We start from the raw sequence: 22,195 nt of genomic DNA on the forward strand, positions 1-22,195 counted from the left end.
ACAATGAATCTTGGACTCGGTGGAGCCTGAGGTCTAGGACCAAACCTCCCACTACATACCCACCTTTGACATTAAGTGAAAAGCTTGGTGCCTCTAATAACTACATCAAGTTTTGCTTTGCGTAGTGCACGTTCGTGCACGGCCGCTAGATGGCGCCGCTCCTCTCTTCAGTTTTCAGCGTGTGTCAGTCCATCCACATGTTTCCCTGCCTCTAATGTTTCCTCGCACTGTGGTCTCTCCCTTATTCAAATCTCTGAGAGGGAAAACAGCGCTCCTCTCTCTCTCATGCTCTCTCTCGCGCTCTCTCTCTCTCTCTCTCTCTCTCTCTCTCTCTCTCTCCCTCTCTCTCCACGCCGCCAGCAGGCAGATCTCTGTCTGCAGCTTCGCACCAAGTCCTGGAAAATATATCTCGTAGCCACGTAAACGCCGTTTGCTTCATTATATAACCAGTGAGAGACAACAACTGCAGTGTTGACCAAGCGATGTCCCGCATGCAGAATATGGTAAGCGCCAATTTCTCTACTTTTTTCTCGACCACCCCCATCCCACCCGCACATGCAACGCAGCCGCTGGACTCAGTGTCAATCATGGGGGTGCATGTTGTGCATTATGATGTTGGCATGTTCTAAAGTTTAGAGAACTGAACAACTGAATGAGGTGAACTTCTGCTGATCAGATGTTGCAGAGGTTGTGTGCTAAAATGTGGGTTAATCCTTACAAATTGTTCCTCTGTTGTTCTGGGATTTGGAAGGTTTTTAACTAGTGTGTCTGAGAGAGAGAGAGAGAGAGAGAGAGAGAGGGGGGGGGGGGGCAGATATATGTTTGTTGTTGTTTGTTTTCTTTTTTCTTTTTTTGCCAATTTTCTCCTGTCACTCTACAGCTGTGGTGGTCTCCGGCCCTTCCACTGTGGTGCATTAAAATGTTTGGCCAGCACGGCTGTAAATGTTTGGGTTGAAGTTTCCACTCCAGGATCGCCTTTGATGCACAGGAGTTTGGAGACATAAGCTGTTTCTGTGTGTGTTTTTGAGTGGGTGGAGGGTGAGGGTCTTGGGGACTGCCAGGCTGTCGTCGTGGAGACGAGAAGCCACAGGTGACCTCTGACCTGAGGACCCATGGAGTGTTGCAGAAAGGGCCCTTTGAGTGTAGTGGTTATGGGTGCGTGCTGATGTAAGTGATGGAGCAGGTCTCACAATAGAGAGACAATAAATATGTGAGCTGTTGTTGGAGACAGTGTGGTAACCATTCCTGTAATTTAAGAATGGATTATATAACAATTCAGAGAGGTGATAGTGGGGTTTTAGACTGCTGTCCATGTTGCAGTAGAACTGATGGCTGCATGGCAATCACTGCGACAGCTTAAGTATTGTTCAGTGATGAACTCACCATTTGTCCGTTTTGCAATCAGAACTAAAACATCCAAACTGAAATGTCCTGCTTTACCTCAGTCATACCTACCTGTATAAATAGTGTGTCATAAATAACATCAAATTAGATTTGCTCACATTTATCGTTATTTACATTTCTGTCTTAATTATGCATGTCTGGAACTTTTTCCCCCAAACAATAAAATAGAAATGAGAGAAGTTCATCAGGAACTCTGCTGTTAAAAAATAATGTTCAACTCAACAGCTCAAATGATCTATCTGCATTACTAATGTTGAGTAAGAAAAAGTGGATTTTTTTTGTTCTTCTTCCTGACCCTTGAAGGCTGAACTGATGTGAAAACTCTTCATTAGATGAACAACAACAATCATTTCTAAAATGTAAGATAAAGATTGATTAGTCAGTTGAGAATTTATAAAGTGAATACTGAATATGCTGCTCACAGCTTCTCGTATTCAGAGATTAAAGTTTCTTTTTTTTTGTTCTGTGACATTTTAAATGACTGACATTTAAATTACACTGTCAATCTATGTAAACAATTTAAAATCATACTTTGACCCTCGAAATACTCAAAATCTATTTGTGACAACGGCCTATTAGCAAAGTCTGTCTCTTTGCTGCTCTGCCCTCAGCAGAATTGGCCAGACAGCTGATGTGATGTCTTCGTTCAGCTGTTCGAACTCCCAGGGGGTTTGTGTGTATGTGTGTATTTGCATAAATGGGTCTCCTTAAAGCATCAGCAGCTGATGAAACAACAATTTTGCTGAGCATCAAATGTTTGCTGACCATTTGCTTAGTGGTGTCTAAGCTACAGACTAGATTATACAAACTTTTTGGGTCAAGTCATTTTGGATGAACTCAAGCATAAAACTCCCACAGTATCTTTGTTCCCATGTAGATACTTCCTGGTGCAACTAAATGTTTTGTCCATTTAGATTCAAATATGTCCTTGTCCCAGCTTTAAACTATTCTCTTGGACCTGTTGTGTCCTGTAGCATGTAGTGTAAGTGCATGGCAGGTCAGTCATGCATTGCCCAGTGTGGTCTAGCACATGGTGTAGCAGGGAGAGCACAGTCAGAATGGCACTGTGCTGACTGATAGATTTCCTCTCAGGTCACCAGCTAATCAAACTCTAATCAGCCTTACTTCCACTCACTGGATTTGGTGTGTCTCCCCATTCGGTCATCTGGTTTCAGTTTTTTTTTTTTTCGTTCCCTTTTGCTCCATTTTCTCACTGTTCGCTCCTAATCCCGAGTTTATCCTATAAGCCTATATTCTCTCTGCTGTTTGTACTCATCTCCTAGACCCTTTAAAAACACGACCATGCCCAATTCCTTGGAGGAGAAAATGTCCTCCTCTCTTGGATCTTTCACTCCTTGGTCATCTCCCTGCCTGTGGTTGGCTTGAGCCGCTCTCTGGGCCGTCTGTCACTGCGATTAAAGCCAGGCCGGGTTAAGAAAATCACTGTGGGACCTGGCCAAGTGTGCAGTGCAGGCTGCCTAGATTCTGACACTGTTGGATAAAAGGGTGAAATGGTAATGTTTTTGATCGATTTATTTTAAGCAGAATAAAAACAAACATAAATGTATTTTATATTAACTACATTAACCAGCCAGTCCAAACAACAGTACCTTAATTTTCTTTTTTACACCAATTCAGCAGGGTCCAGTTACAGAGGCTACCAGCTTGAACAAGGTTGTTTTCCAAACGCTAAGTCAGAGAACACTCCCAAGTTAAGCATTATCCCTCAGTGGCAGGTGTTTCCTTCTAGGTAAACATTGACTTTGAAAGTAATGTCGGCATTTCCCTTTGAATTCCTTAAAACTACATGGTAGGAGTTCATTTACTAAAATGCAGGAGCTTGGCGACCTGGGGAAGTGACAAAATTAAAACTCCCAAAACATCTGACATGACCACTGGAATGTCTTCATTTCTAGTGCCACAGAGTCTGTATGTAAAACAAACTTGACACCTGTGGTGAGCCACATTAATTAGAGGCCAATCACAATTAGGCATAAACCAATACCTTTGATTTGCAAAGTAGCCACGAAACCGAAACAACTTTTGAAATACTTTTAGGTAACTCACGTAACGTACTGAACATCTCATACTGATATAAAAGTTTATGTAAAAGTGTGAGTATGCATGGGTGGATCTGGCATAACTAGAATATACTGTAGCTTAGAGCCCATACACATATTTATTTCAATCAAAAGCTCCTCTGCTGCCAGATGAACTGGGCATATATTTTTATGAAACGACTACTGTGCCAAGTATTTCTGGGGTTACTGCTGTGTATATGGTAAGTTGACCTGACACCTGCCTGCCGAACAATAGTTTTATTTTACTGGGACAGACAGGACCCCTTGACCTTAAGAGTGGAAAGGTCTGAGAGGGTAGGAGGCTGGGCAGACCCCATACTGTGCACTTTGTCTATAAATGTCACCAGCTCACAGGGCAGACAGAAGCAAACACGCTCCACCGCTGATTCTGGCACAACTCTGCGACTATTGTCTTGTTAACGAATGTAGCTTGTTTTCCCTGTGAGTTAACTGTGGTGCATTCACTTCAGCTCAGTCTTATCATTTCCTCGTTCTTTTATTGATCGAGCTTATCACCCTGTGATCACCTGCTTTCTGTAGATATCAGCAGCAATGTTTATCCTATGTGTTGCGATAAATTGTGTGTATGTGCGTGTGCGCGCGCATGCATGCAGAGTACTTGGCCCTAGTCTCTTTGATTTATTTGGAAGAGTTGTAGCATTGCAGAACAAAAGTCCACGAGTCGAAGCCTTCCTCTGTGAGTGGGCATTGTTGTTTATTTATAGCTGTACAAGTAGCGATCGTTGAGGTAGACACAGCTCTGTATTTTCCAACACTATTTTAATTTGCTGTCAAATTCTGATCTTTAACATATAATCAATATGGTGGTTCATCTTACTTAGGTCCCACAGGTGGAACAGACATGGAAGTTAAGTTAGAAATTAACAAAAAAACACTGTAATTTTCATATTTGATCTATTATAGATATAAGAGTGATATCAGCGCTTTCATCTAGCTCTCAGTAAAAACAGGAATTGGCACTTTTCTATTGCTTTTGTATGAAACATGTCTTTGTCCTCCTTGTTGCATCTAAATCCTGACAGAATTAGAAATGTTGTGTCTTCAAGAAGAGCTAATTTCAAACAACAGGTCTTACCCCGCATGATGTTTTTTTTTCTCAAGAAGCAGACAAAGAGCGTGCTTCCCATAGCTGCTTTCTGTAATTTTACTGTCCAAAAGAGCTTAGGCAGAGGAAATGAGTCTAGCCAGGGTCCTTGTCGGGTCCAGTTGACTGGTCAGACAGGTACAGTATTGTAACCAGGCCCCAGCTTGTCCCTTCCTCTTTTTTGCTGTCTCATAAATCTGTCAATGGATTCCAGGTCTCCCACGGCTTGTTTTTTTTCCTGCTGCTATGGTTCCATCCCTTCGTACACCACCTTCACTGCTCCTCCAGATTCCCAAAGCCTTCTGTTGAGAAACATGTGAATCTGTGGAATCTGAGGCTGGACACAATATGTCCGTGGGGGCCAAAGGTAATGACAGAGGTAAAGCAGCACCTGGTCAAGTGTTAGACCACTCTGATAAACTTTGATAGGGTCATCTAGTTTATTAATTTGTCAGCTGATTTTATTCAAATTGCACTCAGCAGTATAAAAATCACCTTAGAAAAATCACATTCTTGCTCTGGAATTCCTTTAATAGCTTGCCAAACTCCACATTAGACTATCTCTGGTTGGCAAGGTGCTTTATTAGCTGAGATTCTTGCGTGCCCACCCATTGGCGTCTGCTTTAAGATGTTCGATACCTCCTTCACTCCCCTCAGCTCTACAGCCTACGTCACATGGCAAAGACAGAAGAAAGGAGCTGCTCTCTTCTAGCTACAGAGCTGAGAACAATGTCCTCTCTTTTCTCTCTCATCGGATGCAAGTGTCTCCAGTCGGAGTTATGTAACTTGATAAAGTGCAGAACCTGTCCAGTAACCCAGTCTCAGGAAGGGAGACTTACACTCAGAGTATTGTCCAGACAGTCCACATTGAGAACACCCCCACATGCTCTCACATCATCCTCATCTTTACTCTGTGCTTTTTATTTCCTACCCTCATCCTTCTTTTCTCCTTCTGTGCTGTTTACCTGATCCATCATTATATTCTTGTTGTCACTGAGTAAACAAGACACTTTGCATTGTTGGTCAAAGCTGGTTCACATGCGGGGCTTTTGTCTCTGGAACCGGGAGAACAAGTCCAGCTACACCAACCCCTGAGAGAGCTCAGAGTGCACAAAGAGCTGGGCAGGCGAGGAGGGGAAGAGGAGGCAAAAGAGAGCGTATAGGGTGAACAGTACCAGGGAAGTCAAGATTGGTTATAGAGACAAACTTTATTTCTCTCACTTCCCTGTATAAAACAAACAGATCTCCTGTGAGACTGCTGTTTCTAATACCAGCCCTACCCAGAGTACAAGATCTGCTTATTGCTCCATTTTGATTAGTGCACACTGATGAAGGCCTGCAGGTCAGTGGTACAAACCATGCAGCTCCCTCCTATCAACACACCTCCTGAATGCCATCACCAACTTAGAAACAGGAAGACATGTGGCGTGATAATCAGTTGTGCGCGGCACAAGAAAGAAGGAAACAGAAATAGAGTAGCGCATGGGATCAGAAGTGGAGAGGTTTCAGGTGGACAAACAGGTAAACAAGTGATTTCTTATCCTAGTTATATTTACACATATCCTCAGAGTCTGTACAAGTTATCATTGTATCTCTGTTGATCTTATGTCAACATATAATTTGAGTTTTTATTTGCCTGTAAAACAAAGCCATTAGAACGTCCAGTCTACTGTGTGATACTGGGTTTCAGATCAGAGGAAGAACTCGCCCAGCCTGTATGTGTATATTTTATGAATTCCTGAGACTGCTGCTGTGAATGTTTGACTTATTTACATGCCAGCGGGCTTAACATGGGCAGACGTCATGCTGTGTTTTAAGGCAGCACTGTTGAAGACCAGCTTAATCTGCAGCGTGGAGAGGAAAGCAGGCTGATTGTTAATTACTCAGACCATGAAGCACACTTGTTTGAAGTGAATCTGTATTGGAATGATCTAACTTTTTAACTAAATCATCTCTACTGAGTGAATAACATCCTACCGAGAAGCCGTCTTAGCCTCTCCAGTGATTTCTAGCCCAGATCAAATATACTAATTATGTCTTTGAATGATTGCTGAAAGTCTGATAGTCTATTTGTGTCACTGGATTTCCCCCTAAAAACTATTTATGGCTCGTTTTGGAGCCAAACTGAATATCACTGAGTTTGTTCTTCCAGTTTTACTGACATGTTAAGATTTTACAGTCTCCAATTTCTCTTTGTAGCCTGAGGCAAAACTAAGGCCCAATTTGCATCACAAGGTGAAGTTTTCCCACTATAACGCTGAATTTCCACAGTTCTTCCTTGTTGCTTGTTTTCACTGTAAACTCGATACAGTAAAGTTGTGACCTGAGATGGCTGAACAAGCTGATTTTCAGTAAAGCTCCCACTGTGCTGCTTCTCGACAATGACAAACAGCAAACACTTCAGAATCAGTGCTCGCTGTTCACTGGAGATGGCATCAAAGAAATTGTTTGCTGGAACTTGATCAATTAAGCTTTTTACTTACAATCATTTAAGCACAAAATGGAAGATTTTAACATTTAAAGCAGTCGTACTGTGGTTCAGTCTATATCTATGCCTGCGAATCAGCGGCAGTCCTCACATTTTCCTGTTTGTGTTCGTGCAGAGTGTGTGGACTGATATTCACATTCTCTGAAGCAGTTAAGTGGAATTGGTTCAGGTGCGGGTCAATGTGGGAACCACTCGATTTCTATCTCTGTAATCACAGAATGGTGACTCCTACGTGAACCGCTCCAGGAAACAAAGAAGGCACAGAGAGAAAGGAGAAAGAGAATCTCTGCTCATATCCCCCCTTATTTTTGCTGTAATTTATTTAATAAGAAGTGATCTCTCTACTGCTTTTGTCTCTGTCAGATCAATTTAACACTGAATGGCTGCCCTGCTCTAATTATGTGGTAAAATTATGAGTCCATCTGATATTACCAACATACCACAGCTCTCATGGGAACTTTAGTACTTTGGACAATAGACATTGTAGCATCTGTGTTTTCAATGGTCCATAGCAGCAGTAGACGCCGTTCACGTCACACATATCAGTGTTTTATGTGAGAAGGCACTTTAATAACCACTGTGCAAAATGTAAGGAATGTGAGTCTCTCTCTCTCTCTCTCTCTCTCTCTCTCTCTCTCTCTCTCTTTACATTCTTGAGTCTTAAACCTCTGCGGTGAACACAGCCTTGCTGATAGCAGCAGTTGGCAAACACTCCTATAGGCTTTGCTAACAGGGTGAACAGAAACCAAACAGTGAACTTGGACCTCGATGCAGAACTAGGTGGAAAAGGGGCATTTTGTTCTATTGTTGGCTGCCTTACAAATTCACATGACACTAGGCAAGCTAATTCTGTTTTTCCAGTTGTTAACTTCCTTGATGACATCATGGGAATAGTAGAAATCTGTGTTTACCCTGTGTGAAATGTAAGACATTGCTGAATCCGTGTGTACAGAATCAAGCAAATAGATGTTCTAAAAAAAACTCTTGAGGAGTAATAATCTCATTGCTGTAAATGCTAAAAACAATTAAAGATGCTGCATTTCTAATTCTTACCTTGTCATTATGCCAGATGTGTTACTTCATATACTGACACCTGAATACGGTCCCAAAATCTACAGACGTCCCCAGCCAGTCCTAAGGATCGGAACTGAGACCAGTGCAAACATATTTTAATGGATGTTACTGGCCAAAATAAATCCCATCAAATATTCATTATTTACTCTGACTCTATGTTCATGCAATGGATTGTGTTTTGTCCAATCCCGTAAAACTGCCCTCCATAATGACGGCTGCTCTTAGTGGTTACAAGAATTTCACAGCATCAGAAGTAGAAAGCCTGTGGTGTGCAGCTGCCATTGAAAATGATGGGAGCCCCACAGCTATGTGCAAAATGTGCAATACCACCATTTCATATTGAGGAAATATGAAAGCTACTTTTAACCCAAGCAATAGGATAGGGTACTGGGGCAGCTGTAGCTCAGTTGGTAAAGGCAATTGTCTACAGAACACAGGGTCAGTGGTTCAATCCCTGGTCCTGGCTATATGTCCAAGTGTCTCTGGCCAAGACACCCCAGTCCCATCCCCAGTGCTGGTCCAAGCCCGGTCAAAATTGGGGAGGGTTGCGACAGGAAGGGTATCCGGTGTAAAAACTGTGCCAAATCAACATGCGGACAATGATCCACTGTGGTGACCGTGAACTCACGGGATAAGCGACTAGATTTCACTGTAATAGGCCAAAAAATGCACCTGTACATCTACCTGTATAAAATAGTTACCTGAATTATTTGGTTGTGCTGAACAACCAGCCAATTTCTCTGGTCAAAAAGGTATGTTTCCACCAACTCAGAGAGTGTTTGGAGTCATCGTGCAGCAAAGTTTGTTACCAACTACAACTTAGCTGATGTGACTACTGTTAGTTTCTCTACCGACTTTTGGTGTCTAACTGTGTTGTTTATAAAGCCCATCAAATATTCAATATTCAACTGTTTAACTCTGTACCAAATTGACTCCAGTTTTGATTTCAAGCATGCAATCTTTCATAGCTAAACTCCACATGTCCCTGCCAGGCAAACATAAATTATATTACAGACAATCAGGGAAATGCTAAACAGCTGCGAAATAAAAAAGCAAACTATCTGTATTTTGTTATTGCAGTTACATTTTATATTTAAATTTTTACTGGTTAAACTAACTTCAGTGTGCGACACAGAAAGATAAAAAGTGACAGTATATAAAGACTTGTGTGGGAGTCTTGCTCTTCAAACCAATCAGAAAATGTCAAACCCAGTTACCATGCATGTACATATCTGTGGGGGCTACAAGCCTTGAGAGTCAGTCAGTGTCCAGTTGCCCTGGGTGAAATGATTTTGAGTCTACGGCGACACTGTTGCCCATAAAGTTGGAATAATATATTTTTTACCTCTTCTCATGGAAATTATTGTGACAATGTGATTTATTCTTTATAGATAAAGTTCATATATTCTTAAAATGTATATATGTATCAATGTCTTCCAAACATATCACAGTGAAAATTAAACCAAAATCATTTCAACTTAATGGGCAACAATGTAGCTGGGTTCAGAATTGTCAGGTCAGACTTGGCATCAGCAGATTCACAATATACAAGGTCAACAATGTGATTAAGATGTGGCTACAATAACAACATATCCTTCAGATAAGATCCACCAAAATCAGAAATATATAACAAAGTCACAAAATGTTTCATGCTTCTTAGACGAGTTAAAACTCTTCATTATACCTTTATTAGTAGAGTGCAACTGTTTTTGTTTTTTGTTTTTTTGGAGGATTGGGCTTATTCAGAAAGTCCCTTAAGAGTTAAGAAAGATCATCTGCAGCCATTGTTAACTGGGGCAGCACTTAAAGCCTTTACTGTAAAAAGTGAAACACATTGCATCATTTAATATCAGGACATTTGTCTTTATCAGCTTTACCACTATTATTCGATATATGTATTTGGTTAGCATGTTGATTTTACCACTCACTGTGGTAGGTGTGTGTGTGTGTGTGTGTGTGTAATAAGGAGATTAATAGCATAAGAAGCACATGGATGAGTACCAAAAGGATTAGTACTTGACCTCAGTGTTGTTTTAATCGACATCCCCACCCCCACCCCCACGACACACAAACACACAAAGGTTGAACTTGTAACCCTACAGAGAGCTCTACACAGGCATTCATTTAAACAGAAAGGAATTACGCAATCAACCCTTTTTCACACAACAACTGAAGACACTCGATATTTTAGTAAAACAAACTCCCTCCATTATTGGAAGACAACCAGATAAGGGCCTTTATTGAAAAAACTTCTCTATAAATAACTTCTAATACATTAGGATGACATCCTCCCTCCTGTGTTGTCTTCTCACACTGAGGCAGCCTTACGTGACACCAGTCACATTCAGATCAAAACGGTTTCACCCCAGATACCCTTTTCATGGCTACTGTAATCTGTTTCACTAATTGAATTCTGTGCAGAAATACAATACTGTAAAGTCAGCAGAGGCAGTAAAGGAGCAAGAGCCATCAATACTCTTAACAAATGCAAAGTGAGGAAACCTACATCAGCTGGTTTACCTCAGAGGAAGTCTTGACAATTGATGTAGGGGAGCGAGTCCAGGGCTAAGTCAGCCAGTCGAGATGGGGATTGTTAGACTTTTGTACAGAGAGTTCACAAATATTAAACCTGGTTTAACTGCAGATCCTTGAAAGTACTCATTATGTAGTTTTTTTACACCAGTGATCATTCCACAGTCATTCCAGTGAATGCTTTATTACATTTAAAGGAGTACAAGTGGAAAATTAACAAAAACGTTCTCCTAAGTTTGAAAGTTTTCTCTTCTGAGTCAGTAATTATGGAAGCTGCTGTGGAAATTATTAATGATAGTTTGATCACATCTACTCAGCAGGGACAGTGATTTACAGAAGTAGCCAGCTCAAATCTATTAAAATAAGAAATAATGATGCCATGCATGGCAGGATTTTGTAAGGAAGTATTTGTCTTCAAAAGACTCAATGTAAACCCAGTGAACAGAATCCTTCTATGCTAAATTAACCAGTGATTGAAAACTAAAGCTTCGCTGTTTTTAGTTTTGTGTGAATTCACATTTAATATGTCTGAAGGGGGCTTTACATTTTTTTGTTAGAGGTAGGAGAATTTTCTGAAGACGTAATGAAAGACAAATACATGAATTTCTGGAGGCACCAACACTGTCCAGTTGTGCCACATCAGTTGTCTCTTGGCAGAGCACTCAAAATAAAATGTCTGGTTTTAACTGTCTGCGTGCTCAGTAGCACCCTGTATCAAATGCTGTGACCAAATATGACCTCTGACCTCTGTGGACACTGGAGTGACCGTCATCAATGGAGACAGTGTGAGACTAAACACTGGGCCTGACTGCCAGTAAATTACACATAAACTTTTCATCATCTGGGGTGTCACCAAATGAATGCCAGCCTTTTATGTTTAGTTCTGTCTGCTCTCCCATTCAAAAAACAGAAGACAAAAAAACACCTCAAAGCAGTTTAGCTTGAGGCATCTGACTAAATTCCCATATCCATATCTAGCCTGTTCCTTGTCAGATTTCACAGATGTATGATTCATGATCATGGCTTTTAACATCTTGGCTCCTCTAAATGGCCTCAGAGTCTGTGGAGAGGAACGAGGTCTGTCTGCGTGATTGTCTCCCATCCATAATAAATGCCCTGCCAAAAATTAAAGAGTTGTGCTAAGTTTTCCTCTGCCTTCATGCTTCACAGCCAGAAGTGCACTAACTCATCACATGCTAATCAATCAGTGTGGAGCAATGCTCTGTTTCTCATGTGTGATAGTTCCTTTATCCTCGTGCTGCTGACAATTTTAGACAGTGGAAACACAATATCAGAGGAATTATTGTTCTCTGGCACTATTTAAAATTATGCTGCATTACGTGGCATTAAAGGACCACCACAGCATTTTTTCTGAAAAAGTTCAAACGCCTATGGGGAATTTAGTTCATAGAATTGAAGAACAATATGTGTTTCTGCTGTTCTGCTTTCTGTAGGCACAAATCTCACATAATGCTACTGCACTTGCCAGCAGTGTTGGGGTCAATACTCCAAAAATGTAATTGATTACTTGTTACCTTTTTATTTATTGTTTATTTTTTTGTCCTATCATCTTATCCCACGAGTTCAGGGTCCCCACAGTGGATCATTTGTCCCCATGTTGATTTAGCACAGTTTTTAAGGCGGAACTTTTCATCCATCACATATGCAGCCACAATCTTCAGTAGCGTTTCGATGCTTGTTGTTGCTGCTGTCAGTGATTAAAATTAAGTTTTAGTTGTTTACCCATTAAAGGGCCACAGCCCCAGGAGACTCATCTTTTTTGGGGTATATCTCCATCATCTTCCTGATGTTATTATCACCTTTCTCACATAATCAAAGTAATATGAATATTTCTAACCACTCATATTAGACACTTCAATTATCCACATCATTTTACTGCTTATGCTGCTGCTAGCGATGTGATTTGATAACAGTTAAATATTAAATGTCAGATATCAAATCAATCTTTGATGTGCAGACAACAAAACTAACGTAGCCAAGTTGTGCGATTTTATTTTAAAAAATTTGATCCTTGTTAATGGGAAAAGTAATTTTATTATAGTAACGGCCTAACACTGATTGTCAGTAGTTTATAGCTCATCAAGAGTATATGTGTATATATGTACAAAGATTTTATTCTATGTGTGTTTAGTCAGAAAACAGCAAATATTGTTTATTTCTGGGATGGCATATTTTCCATCCAAATGAGATGTGACAGGCCTAAGCACGATAAGATCTCATGGCCTTGTTTGTTGATAGAACATGTCCCATAAGGAGTAAGAGTAGGAGTTAAATGCAGTACAGCAGGTGTTTGAAGGATAGATTTAGCAGGGCTAGTGGCTGATTTGTTGCATAGTGTTTTACACAACTAACAGCTGTGAAACTCAAAGAACACAGGTTTGATAGAGCTTATATAATGGAAGTGAGAGTGCGTTGTGTGGGAGGTATAAATGTAACCTGCAAAGTTACCCCACAAACGTAAACAAACTTTGATCATGGAGCAGGGGAGAGAGAGCGCAGCAGGAAAAGGGCAGAGGATCTAGAGCTGCGAGCAGCACATGTGCTTTTTTCAGAGCTTTGTTGAGTGACCTGCTCACATAAGTGTGAGTGAGCATCTGTGGGAGTGAACGTTTTGTGCATCAAAAACTGACAAGCCTGAGCTTGTGTTCTGCAAAGCATCTTTGGAATTTGGCTTCCTTGTCCTTCTTTTATCTGTCTCAGTCCCAGTGCTGACCTGTGTGTCCCCTCTCCATGCTCAGGCATTTCATTGAAAGCGTTGTTTTCCTCGCTGGAGACCTAATTACAATATTTTAGGAGAGGGGATCCTTGAAACCCTCAATCCTCCTTAAAGACTGCATGTTTTGTTTTCTTTGGGATTTTTGTAAAGTGCTGGGTTTTTTTTTGTTTGTTTGTTTTTTGTTTTTTTTTAGATGACTTACTGTAAAGCCTGTAATGCTAGTCTGCAAAGCAGTATCACACCTCTTAGCAGCCTGTTCCCTTTCCTATTTAGTATGCACTGCTCTACACTACTAGTATTAACAACAATTTATGAAAATTATTCATTTGTGTTATGAAATCATTTACTTTAGAGTTCTAGCTTACATTACTCTTTTGCAAGAAAGGTATGGAGACATGCCCACAAACATTTGTTTTTACTCCAAACGAGTCTCCCCTATACCTCCATTCTACCTACCATCATACACTGATGATTTTTTTTTCTTTTTTGATAAGCTCCTTACTGCTTTGAAAGAAGCATAAATCAAGAAGAGAGCACTTTTCAATTAGTTTGTAACTGTTCAAAGCTGGTAGAAGTCGCTGCTTTGATCCGCGCGTTTGTGTGTGTGTGTGTGTGTCTTTTAAACAAGTGTGTTAGTTTCAGGGGTCCTTGGCTAATTGGGACTGAGCTTTAAATCTTGCTGTGTCTCCTGGTTTACTCTGGCCCATAAACTAGAACGCAATAATGGAAAACAACTGGATGCAAGATTTCTTCAGTCCTGCAAGATTTGTGGTTCCAGCCTAAAAGGATTTCTACCCTCTTATCTACCCAAAAGGAATTGCTTTGCCTCACTCGCCCTCAACTCAACCCCAGCTTCCCATCAAACATCGATTGGCTTCTCATGTCTTTGGCAGAAACAAAAGACAAACTGTGTAAAATACTGGACCTAAAAATACTATGTCAGATCTTGGCCAGTGGCCATCAGGTTTAGCACACTCATGATTTATTCATACGGTGTTAGACACACATACACGCTCAGTATGACCAGCACTGACTCGTGTGCATATTGTGTCTTAGACTGACCAGGCCACAGACTGGTCACATGGCACCTGATAAGCACTGATAGTCATATTGTATTTCATTATATTGATCAACATTGATTATCGCGTTTCTTTCCTCAGCCTGAGTTGAGCCTGTATTATATTGGCTTATTAGGGGCCGGATGCTTTAGTGGAAAGTTTTACATTGGGGAAATAGTACCTCATGAATATAAACATGAGCAGCTTGGACTGCTTTGATCTCGTCCTGGCTGAGAGCCCGAGAGGAGTGGGCTGAAGCTGCCATTGCACAGCTCTTTCTGCCTATTTTAACCATTTGCATAATTGTTGTAACTGGCGAGGGCAGCAGTGCAAAGCACTTGATACATGTGGATTTTATTAGAAGGCAGAGAAGATGCCAGAGTGCCACTGCGGGTGCCTGTGCTCATACATCAGATATTTGTGTGACAGTGCGACAGCACAATATTTTTTTAAGGTTGTTTATGTGTGTGTGTGTGTGTGTGTGTGCTAACAGCCAGATGGCAGGACAGCCCAGTCAATAGTTTAGATGGGACCAGTTTCGATCCACCCTGCACCTGCATTTCTGAGCAACTACTAGGTTTTTACACATTTCTGCCTACGCTTCATGTACATAATCTAAAATTTATTGCACATTTCCACATTTTTATTTTCTGTCTTTCACCATGGATCCTGTTATAAACTGAAATCAGTCCTTCCGAGTCTTCATTTTCTGTAGCTTTTTATTATTGTTCAATTGAACAATAAGCAGGAAGGTCTGGAAAACTATCTTGCTGGTGAATCTAAGGATGAATTAATCAAATACACATAGTCCTTTTAGAGCATTTCTATTTGGTTAATCACCGTCCTGAACCAAATTTAAAGCCTCTCTGGATGGACTAAAACAAGGAGAATGGTCTGTCTGACCTTTTACTTGTTCTATGGCTTAGTACCAAAGGAAATTTTGTCTCCTTTGGGTCCTTTGGGTTTGCACTCAAACAGCCTGAACAGGTTTCTGTGTTTTATGATCTTGAGAATGTTTTATGGCTGCTGGGCATATTTGTGCATGGCATAAGTGAGAGTCAGAAGGGGGAAATCAATAGTGATCCTTAATGAGGTTGTCTAAAAAGGAGTGTATGGGATATGGGGATAAATTGAAAAGCTGTGGAGGTGGGATGGTTGCAGTGAGGAGATCAGCTGTGCAGAGCTGAAGATGCTCAAACCTTAATAGTAATGCCTGTTATGTAGGTGCTGGGGCAAATTGGCACTAGTTTAGTTTTGTCAAAATTGACATACAATGTAAGTCATTGCAGTGTCTCTGGAAAATGATGCCTACTGTGACTGACAGAAAACCTAATCTCACACAGATTCGCACATTTTTAAAAAGACAGGAAACTTGCTAACAAAATAAGTGGCAACAGCATTTAACTAAATTCCCCATAATATTTATTGTTGAGTCAAGCTCCTCTGATCTTTTTTCTCTGTCTTAAGGAAATAAGCCCCACAGTAGAAACCCAGTTGGGTCAGAGTTGTGTAACGGGCTTCCTATGTGACATACTGTATGGTGCCCTACTTCTGAAAAATAAATTTTAAAAATAATGCCTTTGAGAATGTCAAACAGGCAACAGTGATTCTGTACCAACTCATCAAGAGATAGACATTTTAAATGATTTGCCCTCTTTTTAAATCTTTTTTCATGAATTGTTCTTTCTCTGTAAAGAGAGGGTCATCATAGATGTCAGTCTGTGTTTGTTTGTTTGTTTGTTAGTGAAGTGTGCGTGATTTTGTGGGAAGCTGAGTTATTCCAGCTGACTGTACAGAGGAGACACAGCTGATGAAACATCTGTCAGCTCATGCTCTCCCCCCAGAGACCAACATCCACTCAGGGTAGTTAAGTCATTTTAGTAAAGAAGGAAAGTGTCAGATCTCCATTGTTTGGCCACACTAGCAGTACAAAGGAGGGTCGGTCTCGCCACCACTTTAGTTCAGCCAAAAATGTCACAGCCTCTGTTGAATTTCTTTTCCTTCAATTTGTCCAAACATTCATGGTCCCCAGAGGATAAAACCCAAACTATTAATCTATTCCCATCATGAGGGTGACATTTTAGGTGTAGTTGCAGAACTAACAAGTTCACAATAAGCAGACACAGGCTGGCATTTGAATGTGAAATGTGAGTATGTTGGGTGTGGTGGTATGTGTGAGAGTGTTCAACTCTGCTTATTATATAAAGAGATATTAACTGTATAATGTAATGGGAGATGGGGGGGTATATTGAGCAGAGAAAAAAGTTAAAAACAAAAGAAGAGAAAAATAAGTTCATAAGAATAAAATAATCAGCTACTATTCAAAAAGAAGGTTGATGCTCTTCTTTAGGAGTATGGTCAGCTTGGTCCTCACCTGATTATTTATAATAAACACACTGGTCCTCACCTTCCTATAAGCATTTAGCTCATTTATTACTTTTTCCTGCTTCTTTACAGAGCACCTTACCCATCCACAGACTCCTGTAACCAATGGCAACTTCAGTCCAGACTCTTCCTCTAACCCGCGGCCCCAGCAAAAACTTCCGTAACCCCTTCCCAGCTACATCTCTCGCCTCCCGTTGTGGCATGGGGAGTGTAGGCAGTCTGGTAGACAGGCCAGATGTGTCCCCATCTAAAAGCAGCAATGCAGTGCCCCAGGTCAGACCCAAACAGGCCAATGGGCTTCTAAAGAAGGGCTTCACCCAGAGAGAGCTGCTCAACTACCTCAACATCTCCAGGTGGGTGTTGCTATTAAAGAACCTGCTGTTTTCTTAGAAAATGTCACATTAGTGAAGGTGAATCAGTCCGCTCTGTACTTTGAGAGTTAACCTCACCTCAGCTGACCTGCTGTGCTTTCAAACAGAAAAGAGCCTAAAGCAAACCCAGGCAGTGACAGCAAGAAGAACATTACCTCTGGCCTCAGCTCTGTCAGTGGTCATGAGGAGGAAAACATATATACCAAGATCTACCATAAAGACGGCACTGAAGTAGATTTGACCAAGAACTCACTGCCAAGTGGGGGCAAGTATGAAAAGGTGAATATTGTTGTTTGAAATACTGCAAAGTTCAACAAAGTTGTATTTGCACTTGGAAATGATTATATTTCATATACTCTGCGCCAAATAGTCATTACTAAGAGAAGAAATTTTAGATAACTTCAAAAATCATTGTTATATTGAAAATATTATCCTAAAACTACTTAAAGCGAAAGTATGTTAGAGCATCCTTTAAATGATTAATAGGTATGAAAAAAAATGTGTGTCTCATTAAACCATTTAATCATGATGTACAGTAACACCCCATCACCCGTAACCAGTATAAATCAATTGTCTTCTAGCTAACCAACACAGAATGAAAATCTGCTAAAGCTCTTGCTTCTCTTTCTCTAGGCTCATATTAGGTCTTCGGCCTTCAAGCCTGTCACCCCCAAAAACTTCAGCTCCATGCAAAACCTCTATCCGTCTTCCAAGTCAGAAGATATGGACCATGGCCCCAACGGTCTCCACAGAGCATATGCCCATGTCACTAAAGCTGTTTCCACCTCTTCCTCCTCTTCTTCCCCTTCTCGTCACGGAGGACCAATATCCAGTGGGAACAAGGTAACCCTAACACGCAATTACAATTTTAAGACTAGGGTCACATCTCTTGCTTACACCCATTTATCTGGTTGTTTAGTTCAGTCAAACTTGGTGGAACTCTGAGCCAGGTAACAAGAAAGATAAAATGAAGTGAGTTCGGATTGAAATAAAAACATTTTGATTTTGATTTTAATAAATCTTTTTTATTTTATTTTTTATCATCCAGTATTTGTGAGTAAAATTAATCTTTTCTCAACATATTAAACGTGATGAACGACTGTGTAATTATGACTGTGTAGGCCCAGTCTTCGCTGCGTGGGCTGAGCCAGGAGGAGGATAACCTGTCAGACTCGGGCCATAACTCCATGAGCAGCCTGCCACCGTACCGGCCTCCTTTCCGCCCACACCTGGCTCACATCAGGTCTGTCTTACCTCTACTTTTTATTCAAAAGGAGTGTTACTATAATTGGTTTTTTACACTTAATGACTGTGTGGGATTTGATAATAGGCGAGATTTTAATGGCTTTGTGGCTTCTTTTTTCCCTAGTGCATCTATGGGCCACATTAACACCATTGGTTCCCTGGACCGCACCTCTATAGGCCCAAAGGCTATAGGGTCAGGAGGCGGGGAGATGGCGTGTCGGAGCATGGCAACACTGAGCCGTCTGGCTCCATATGGAGGCGAGGCGCCACCACCTTATGAATGCACCCTCTCCCTGTCTGTAGAGGAAGTGGTGAGTACTGGGTAGACTGATAGATGAATGAGAGGATGAGCAGCTCGGCACTATTCACAGATTCCTTGTCATGACGTTTCCAGGTGCGGGATCTGGAGGAGCGCCTGGTGGAGAAAGAACATGAGCTGAAACAGATGAAAAGAAACCTGGATGAGAGTGAGGGTGCCATCGCTCAGGTGAATTTTATTGTGTTAGTCTGTTTTTCACCATCAGTCAACACATCCATCTGCCTCTGTTTTGTTTTGATCCCAATTTGCTCATGCTAGCAGGTGTTTGAAGGGAAACAGCGACTTTGGGAAAAGGAGGTGGAGGAGTTGAAGCGCCTTTATGCCACCAAGCTGCGTCAGGTTTCCCAACATGCCCAGCGTTCCCAGCGCAACCTGCAGTTGCAGCTATTCAAGGCCCAGCAGGAGAAGATCCGACTGCAGGAAGAGCTTGACAGCCTAAAAAGGGAAAGGAGCCACGAGGCTGGAGCCATGGCAAAGCGAACCAGTCCAACCCTGGAGGAGACTCAATGGGAGGTAAGGCCTTGAAATGACAGAGGTGGACCAGTTTATGGCAGGGCGAAGCACTTAGAAGTGATTACAAGGAACAGACAATATAACTGAATTCCTTTCTTGTTTGCCCTGTGTAAATGACCATAACAAGGCCAATAAAGTCATCCTTTATCTTCCCCTTACTCTGTATTGCAGGTGTGCCAGAAGTCTGGCGAGATCTCCTTGCTGAAGCAGCAACTGAGGGACTCCCAGGCAGAGGTGACCCAGAAGCTAAGTGAGATTTTCCAGCTAAAGACACAGCTCAGGGAGACCCGAACGGAGCTGCGCAACAGAGAGCGACAAATAGATGCACTGAAGCTTGTCCCCCAAGGGACACAGCATCGCAGATGTCCCTCTCAGAATGCAAATGAAGATGGAAAAGGGACTGAAGAGAGCGTCTCGGCTGGGGCAACAGGTAGTTTTATGTGTCCGTTTCCTTTTTTTTCTGTCTGTCTTTCTTCTCTTGGTTATTTCAAGTTTTAAAATTTTCATGGTCAGATCTATAATCAGGTTATTTGTAAAACCAGGGCACGAGCAGGATTTTGCGTGCATTTAAAAGGAACCGGTGTCTTTCATTAGATTTCTCCTGTGGCTCTTTGCGACCTTAATGCCATGTGAACCTCTTCTTTGCAGGAGGATGTGGGGGCCCTACAGAGGAACGTCTGAGAGCAGAGCTCCTGCTGGAGCGCCGCCAGAGTGAGGCCCAGGCCATGGCTTTTGAGGAGGAGAGACACACATGGCAGACAGAAAAGGACAAGGTCATCCGCTACCAGAAGGAGCTGCAGGCCAGCTACTTAGACATGTACCACCGTAATGAAGCACTGGAGAGGGAACTGCAGCAGCTGAGGGCAGGCAGAGAGCGACAAGGAGGAGGAGGGGGAGGGAGCAGAAATGGGACATTGGAAGGAGAAGTGCCAGAGCTGAGCAGTGAGAGAACGAGTGAAAAACAAGAGGACAGACTTTCCTCTAGTTTGCCATGGAAAGAGAGGGTTGAATCATCTGAAATTTGAATGTGACAGACTTGTTTGCAATGCAAAGTGTTTTCTCCCTGTGCGACCGATGAAAGACCATGTCTGCCAGGAGAGAAAGAAATGTAGACTTAGAGTAGGCTAAATGTTGAGATGCTGAGTGAAAAGACTGGCCTAATTGAATTGAAACAAAATGACAACATGTGAAAAAAGTAATGCTAATTCAAAATTTTGACCTACTATGTCTGAAATAAGTCAGAATTCTGCAATACCAAGTCAAATGTTTGACACAACTGTTACATGGTAATTCAAAGTTTTATCTGAGTATTTTTTTTTTGGTATTGCCTAACTTTTCATTCATATTTCTTCTGGAAGAAATAGACTTCCATAGGTTGATCTGCCACTCTCTGCCTTTATACAGCTTTCATGCCCTTACCCTGCAAAGACCCACAACCCCCCCCCAGAACATACTTACAGTGTGGGAAGCTGCACAGAAATACTGTGCATGTGCCTCATACGTTTTCAGCAAGTGAGTAGTGTCAATCCTGCATAAAAAGCCAAGCACCTAGAAGTTTAGTCTGAGACAAGTCCATTGCCAAGCAGCTTTAAGTCAAGAAGTCTAAAAGGAGACTTTGAGTCTGAGTCAAAATCGATAAAAAAAAAAAGAAAAAGACAGTAACTATTCAGGCTGACTGATCACATTAGAAATACAGTATGCTTGAACACACATACACAGAGGCACAGGAGCATAAACCTGCTTAATAATGGTGATACAGTATATGGGCCCAGAGATCAAGTCAAGTCTCAGAGACCAGACTAATTTGCTATATATAATGATGGATGGTACTCCTTAAGACTCCTGCTTATTGTTCATTTGATAGTCACGTTTTGTTTTGGACTGCTGTATTGTCTTGACAGGAAACAAAGGATGCCTTTGGATTTTGTGTGTCCCAGTAACATCTCACCACAGTGTGTGCAGATGGTTCTGTGGATTCAAGGCTCATCTGGGCTACTTGGGGAGGTGCTGCATCTCTGGGTTAAGTGGAAAATTTAAGCTCTTTGCCATCACGAAATCTGTTCAGTCTACTAAAGAAACTGGAAATGGACTTATGGACTATATTTCTCATTTCAGTCTGACAAGGTCGACAGTATATATTTTGTATGTACTGTATTTGTAATTTTCACTTGGTTGGCCTCACAGTTATGTTAATATGTTCAATGGACATATTTCCATTTCGTTTGATTGCAATGAAAGGAATCAATAGATGAAATGGACTGTCCAAATTATTGGAGCAATTTGTTGCACATATTAATACCATCAAATGCATGACATAGGTGAAATTGTTCCCTTGTATTGTTTATTATTAATATATAAATGTTCAAAAGCCAGCTCTCAATCAGCCCTTGAAAATACTGACTCATCTCTAATTACTGTACAGTATAAATACATAAATAAATAAATGTTTTGGAGTCATAATAAACATTTTCGACCTGGTGTAACAAGTGGTCCCCTTTCATTTTTTTCCTGTAAATCAAGATACAAATGCTTTATAAAAGCTTCTCTCCTACAGAAATCTGTATTAAACTGCTGGGGATCATATCAAAATATCAGAGATCTACCAGATGACAACAATGACTTGATGGCTCAGATAACTGCCTGCTCTAAAGGGTTTTAAAATCCCCAGAGAGAAGGCCAATAAAACTCAAAGACAGGGTATTTATGACAGAATAAACAACAGAGCAGCAAAGGCTTTTGTAACTAATATGGCTTCTAAAGGTTTGGTTTGGGTTCTTGTCTTATCCTCTCCCTTAGTCCCTCCCTCCCCTACCTCAGCTAGTGCTAAAATACCATCTCTTGTACAGACAGCAGAGAGGCCAAAGGTCAGTTGAGATGGAAATG

At 41.3% G+C, this 22,195-nt stretch overlaps 1 protein-coding gene across 3 annotated transcripts; it reads left to right on the top strand.

The window, feature by feature from the left end:
• The first annotated feature begins 260 nt into the window (after positions 1-260).
• n4bp3 (NEDD4 binding protein 3) lies at positions 261-21,843 on the top strand. 3 transcript variants are annotated; one of them, XM_067518492.1, is made up of 10 exons: positions 261-503; positions 16,937-17,217; positions 17,343-17,514; positions 17,869-18,078; positions 18,357-18,478; positions 18,605-18,791; positions 18,875-18,967; positions 19,058-19,312; positions 19,484-19,742; positions 19,961-21,841. In XM_067518492.1, the coding sequence occupies exons 2-10, from the start codon at positions 16,970-16,972 to the stop codon at positions 20,335-20,337; spliced, it is 1,923 nt and encodes a 640-aa protein (XP_067374593.1). In that variant the 5' UTR covers positions 261-503; positions 16,937-16,969; the 3' UTR covers positions 20,338-21,841. The 3 variants fall into 3 exon arrangements, with proteins under 3 accessions (XP_067374593.1, XP_067374595.1, XP_067374594.1); XM_067518494.1 differs by having other exon boundaries at positions 263-503; positions 19,061-19,312; positions 19,961-21,838; XM_067518493.1 differs by lacking the exon at positions 261-503 and adding an exon at positions 5,969-6,111 and having other exon boundaries at positions 19,961-21,843.
• Positions 21,844-22,195: the final 352 nt, after the last annotated feature.

This window comes from Channa argus, chromosome 10, assembly GCF_033026475.1.
Source record: "Channa argus isolate prfri chromosome 10, Channa argus male v1.0, whole genome shotgun sequence".
NCBI lineage: Eukaryota > Metazoa > Chordata > Actinopteri > Anabantiformes > Channidae > Channa > Channa argus.

Bases quoted from the DNA above. Each gene is read 5' to 3' on its own strand.
- n4bp3 (XM_067518492.1), top strand. From the start codon at position 16,970: ATGGCAACTTCAGTCCAGACTCTTCCTCTAACCCGCGGCCCCAGCAAA. The intron at 18,968-19,057 runs GTGAATTTTATT...TGCTCATGCTAG, and splicing joins GTGAGGGTGCCATCGCTCAG to CAGGTGTTTGAAGGGAAACA. The intron at 19,743-19,960 runs GTAGTTTTATGT...TCTTCTTTGCAG, and splicing joins CGTCTCGGCTGGGGCAACAG to GAGGATGTGGGGGCCCTACA.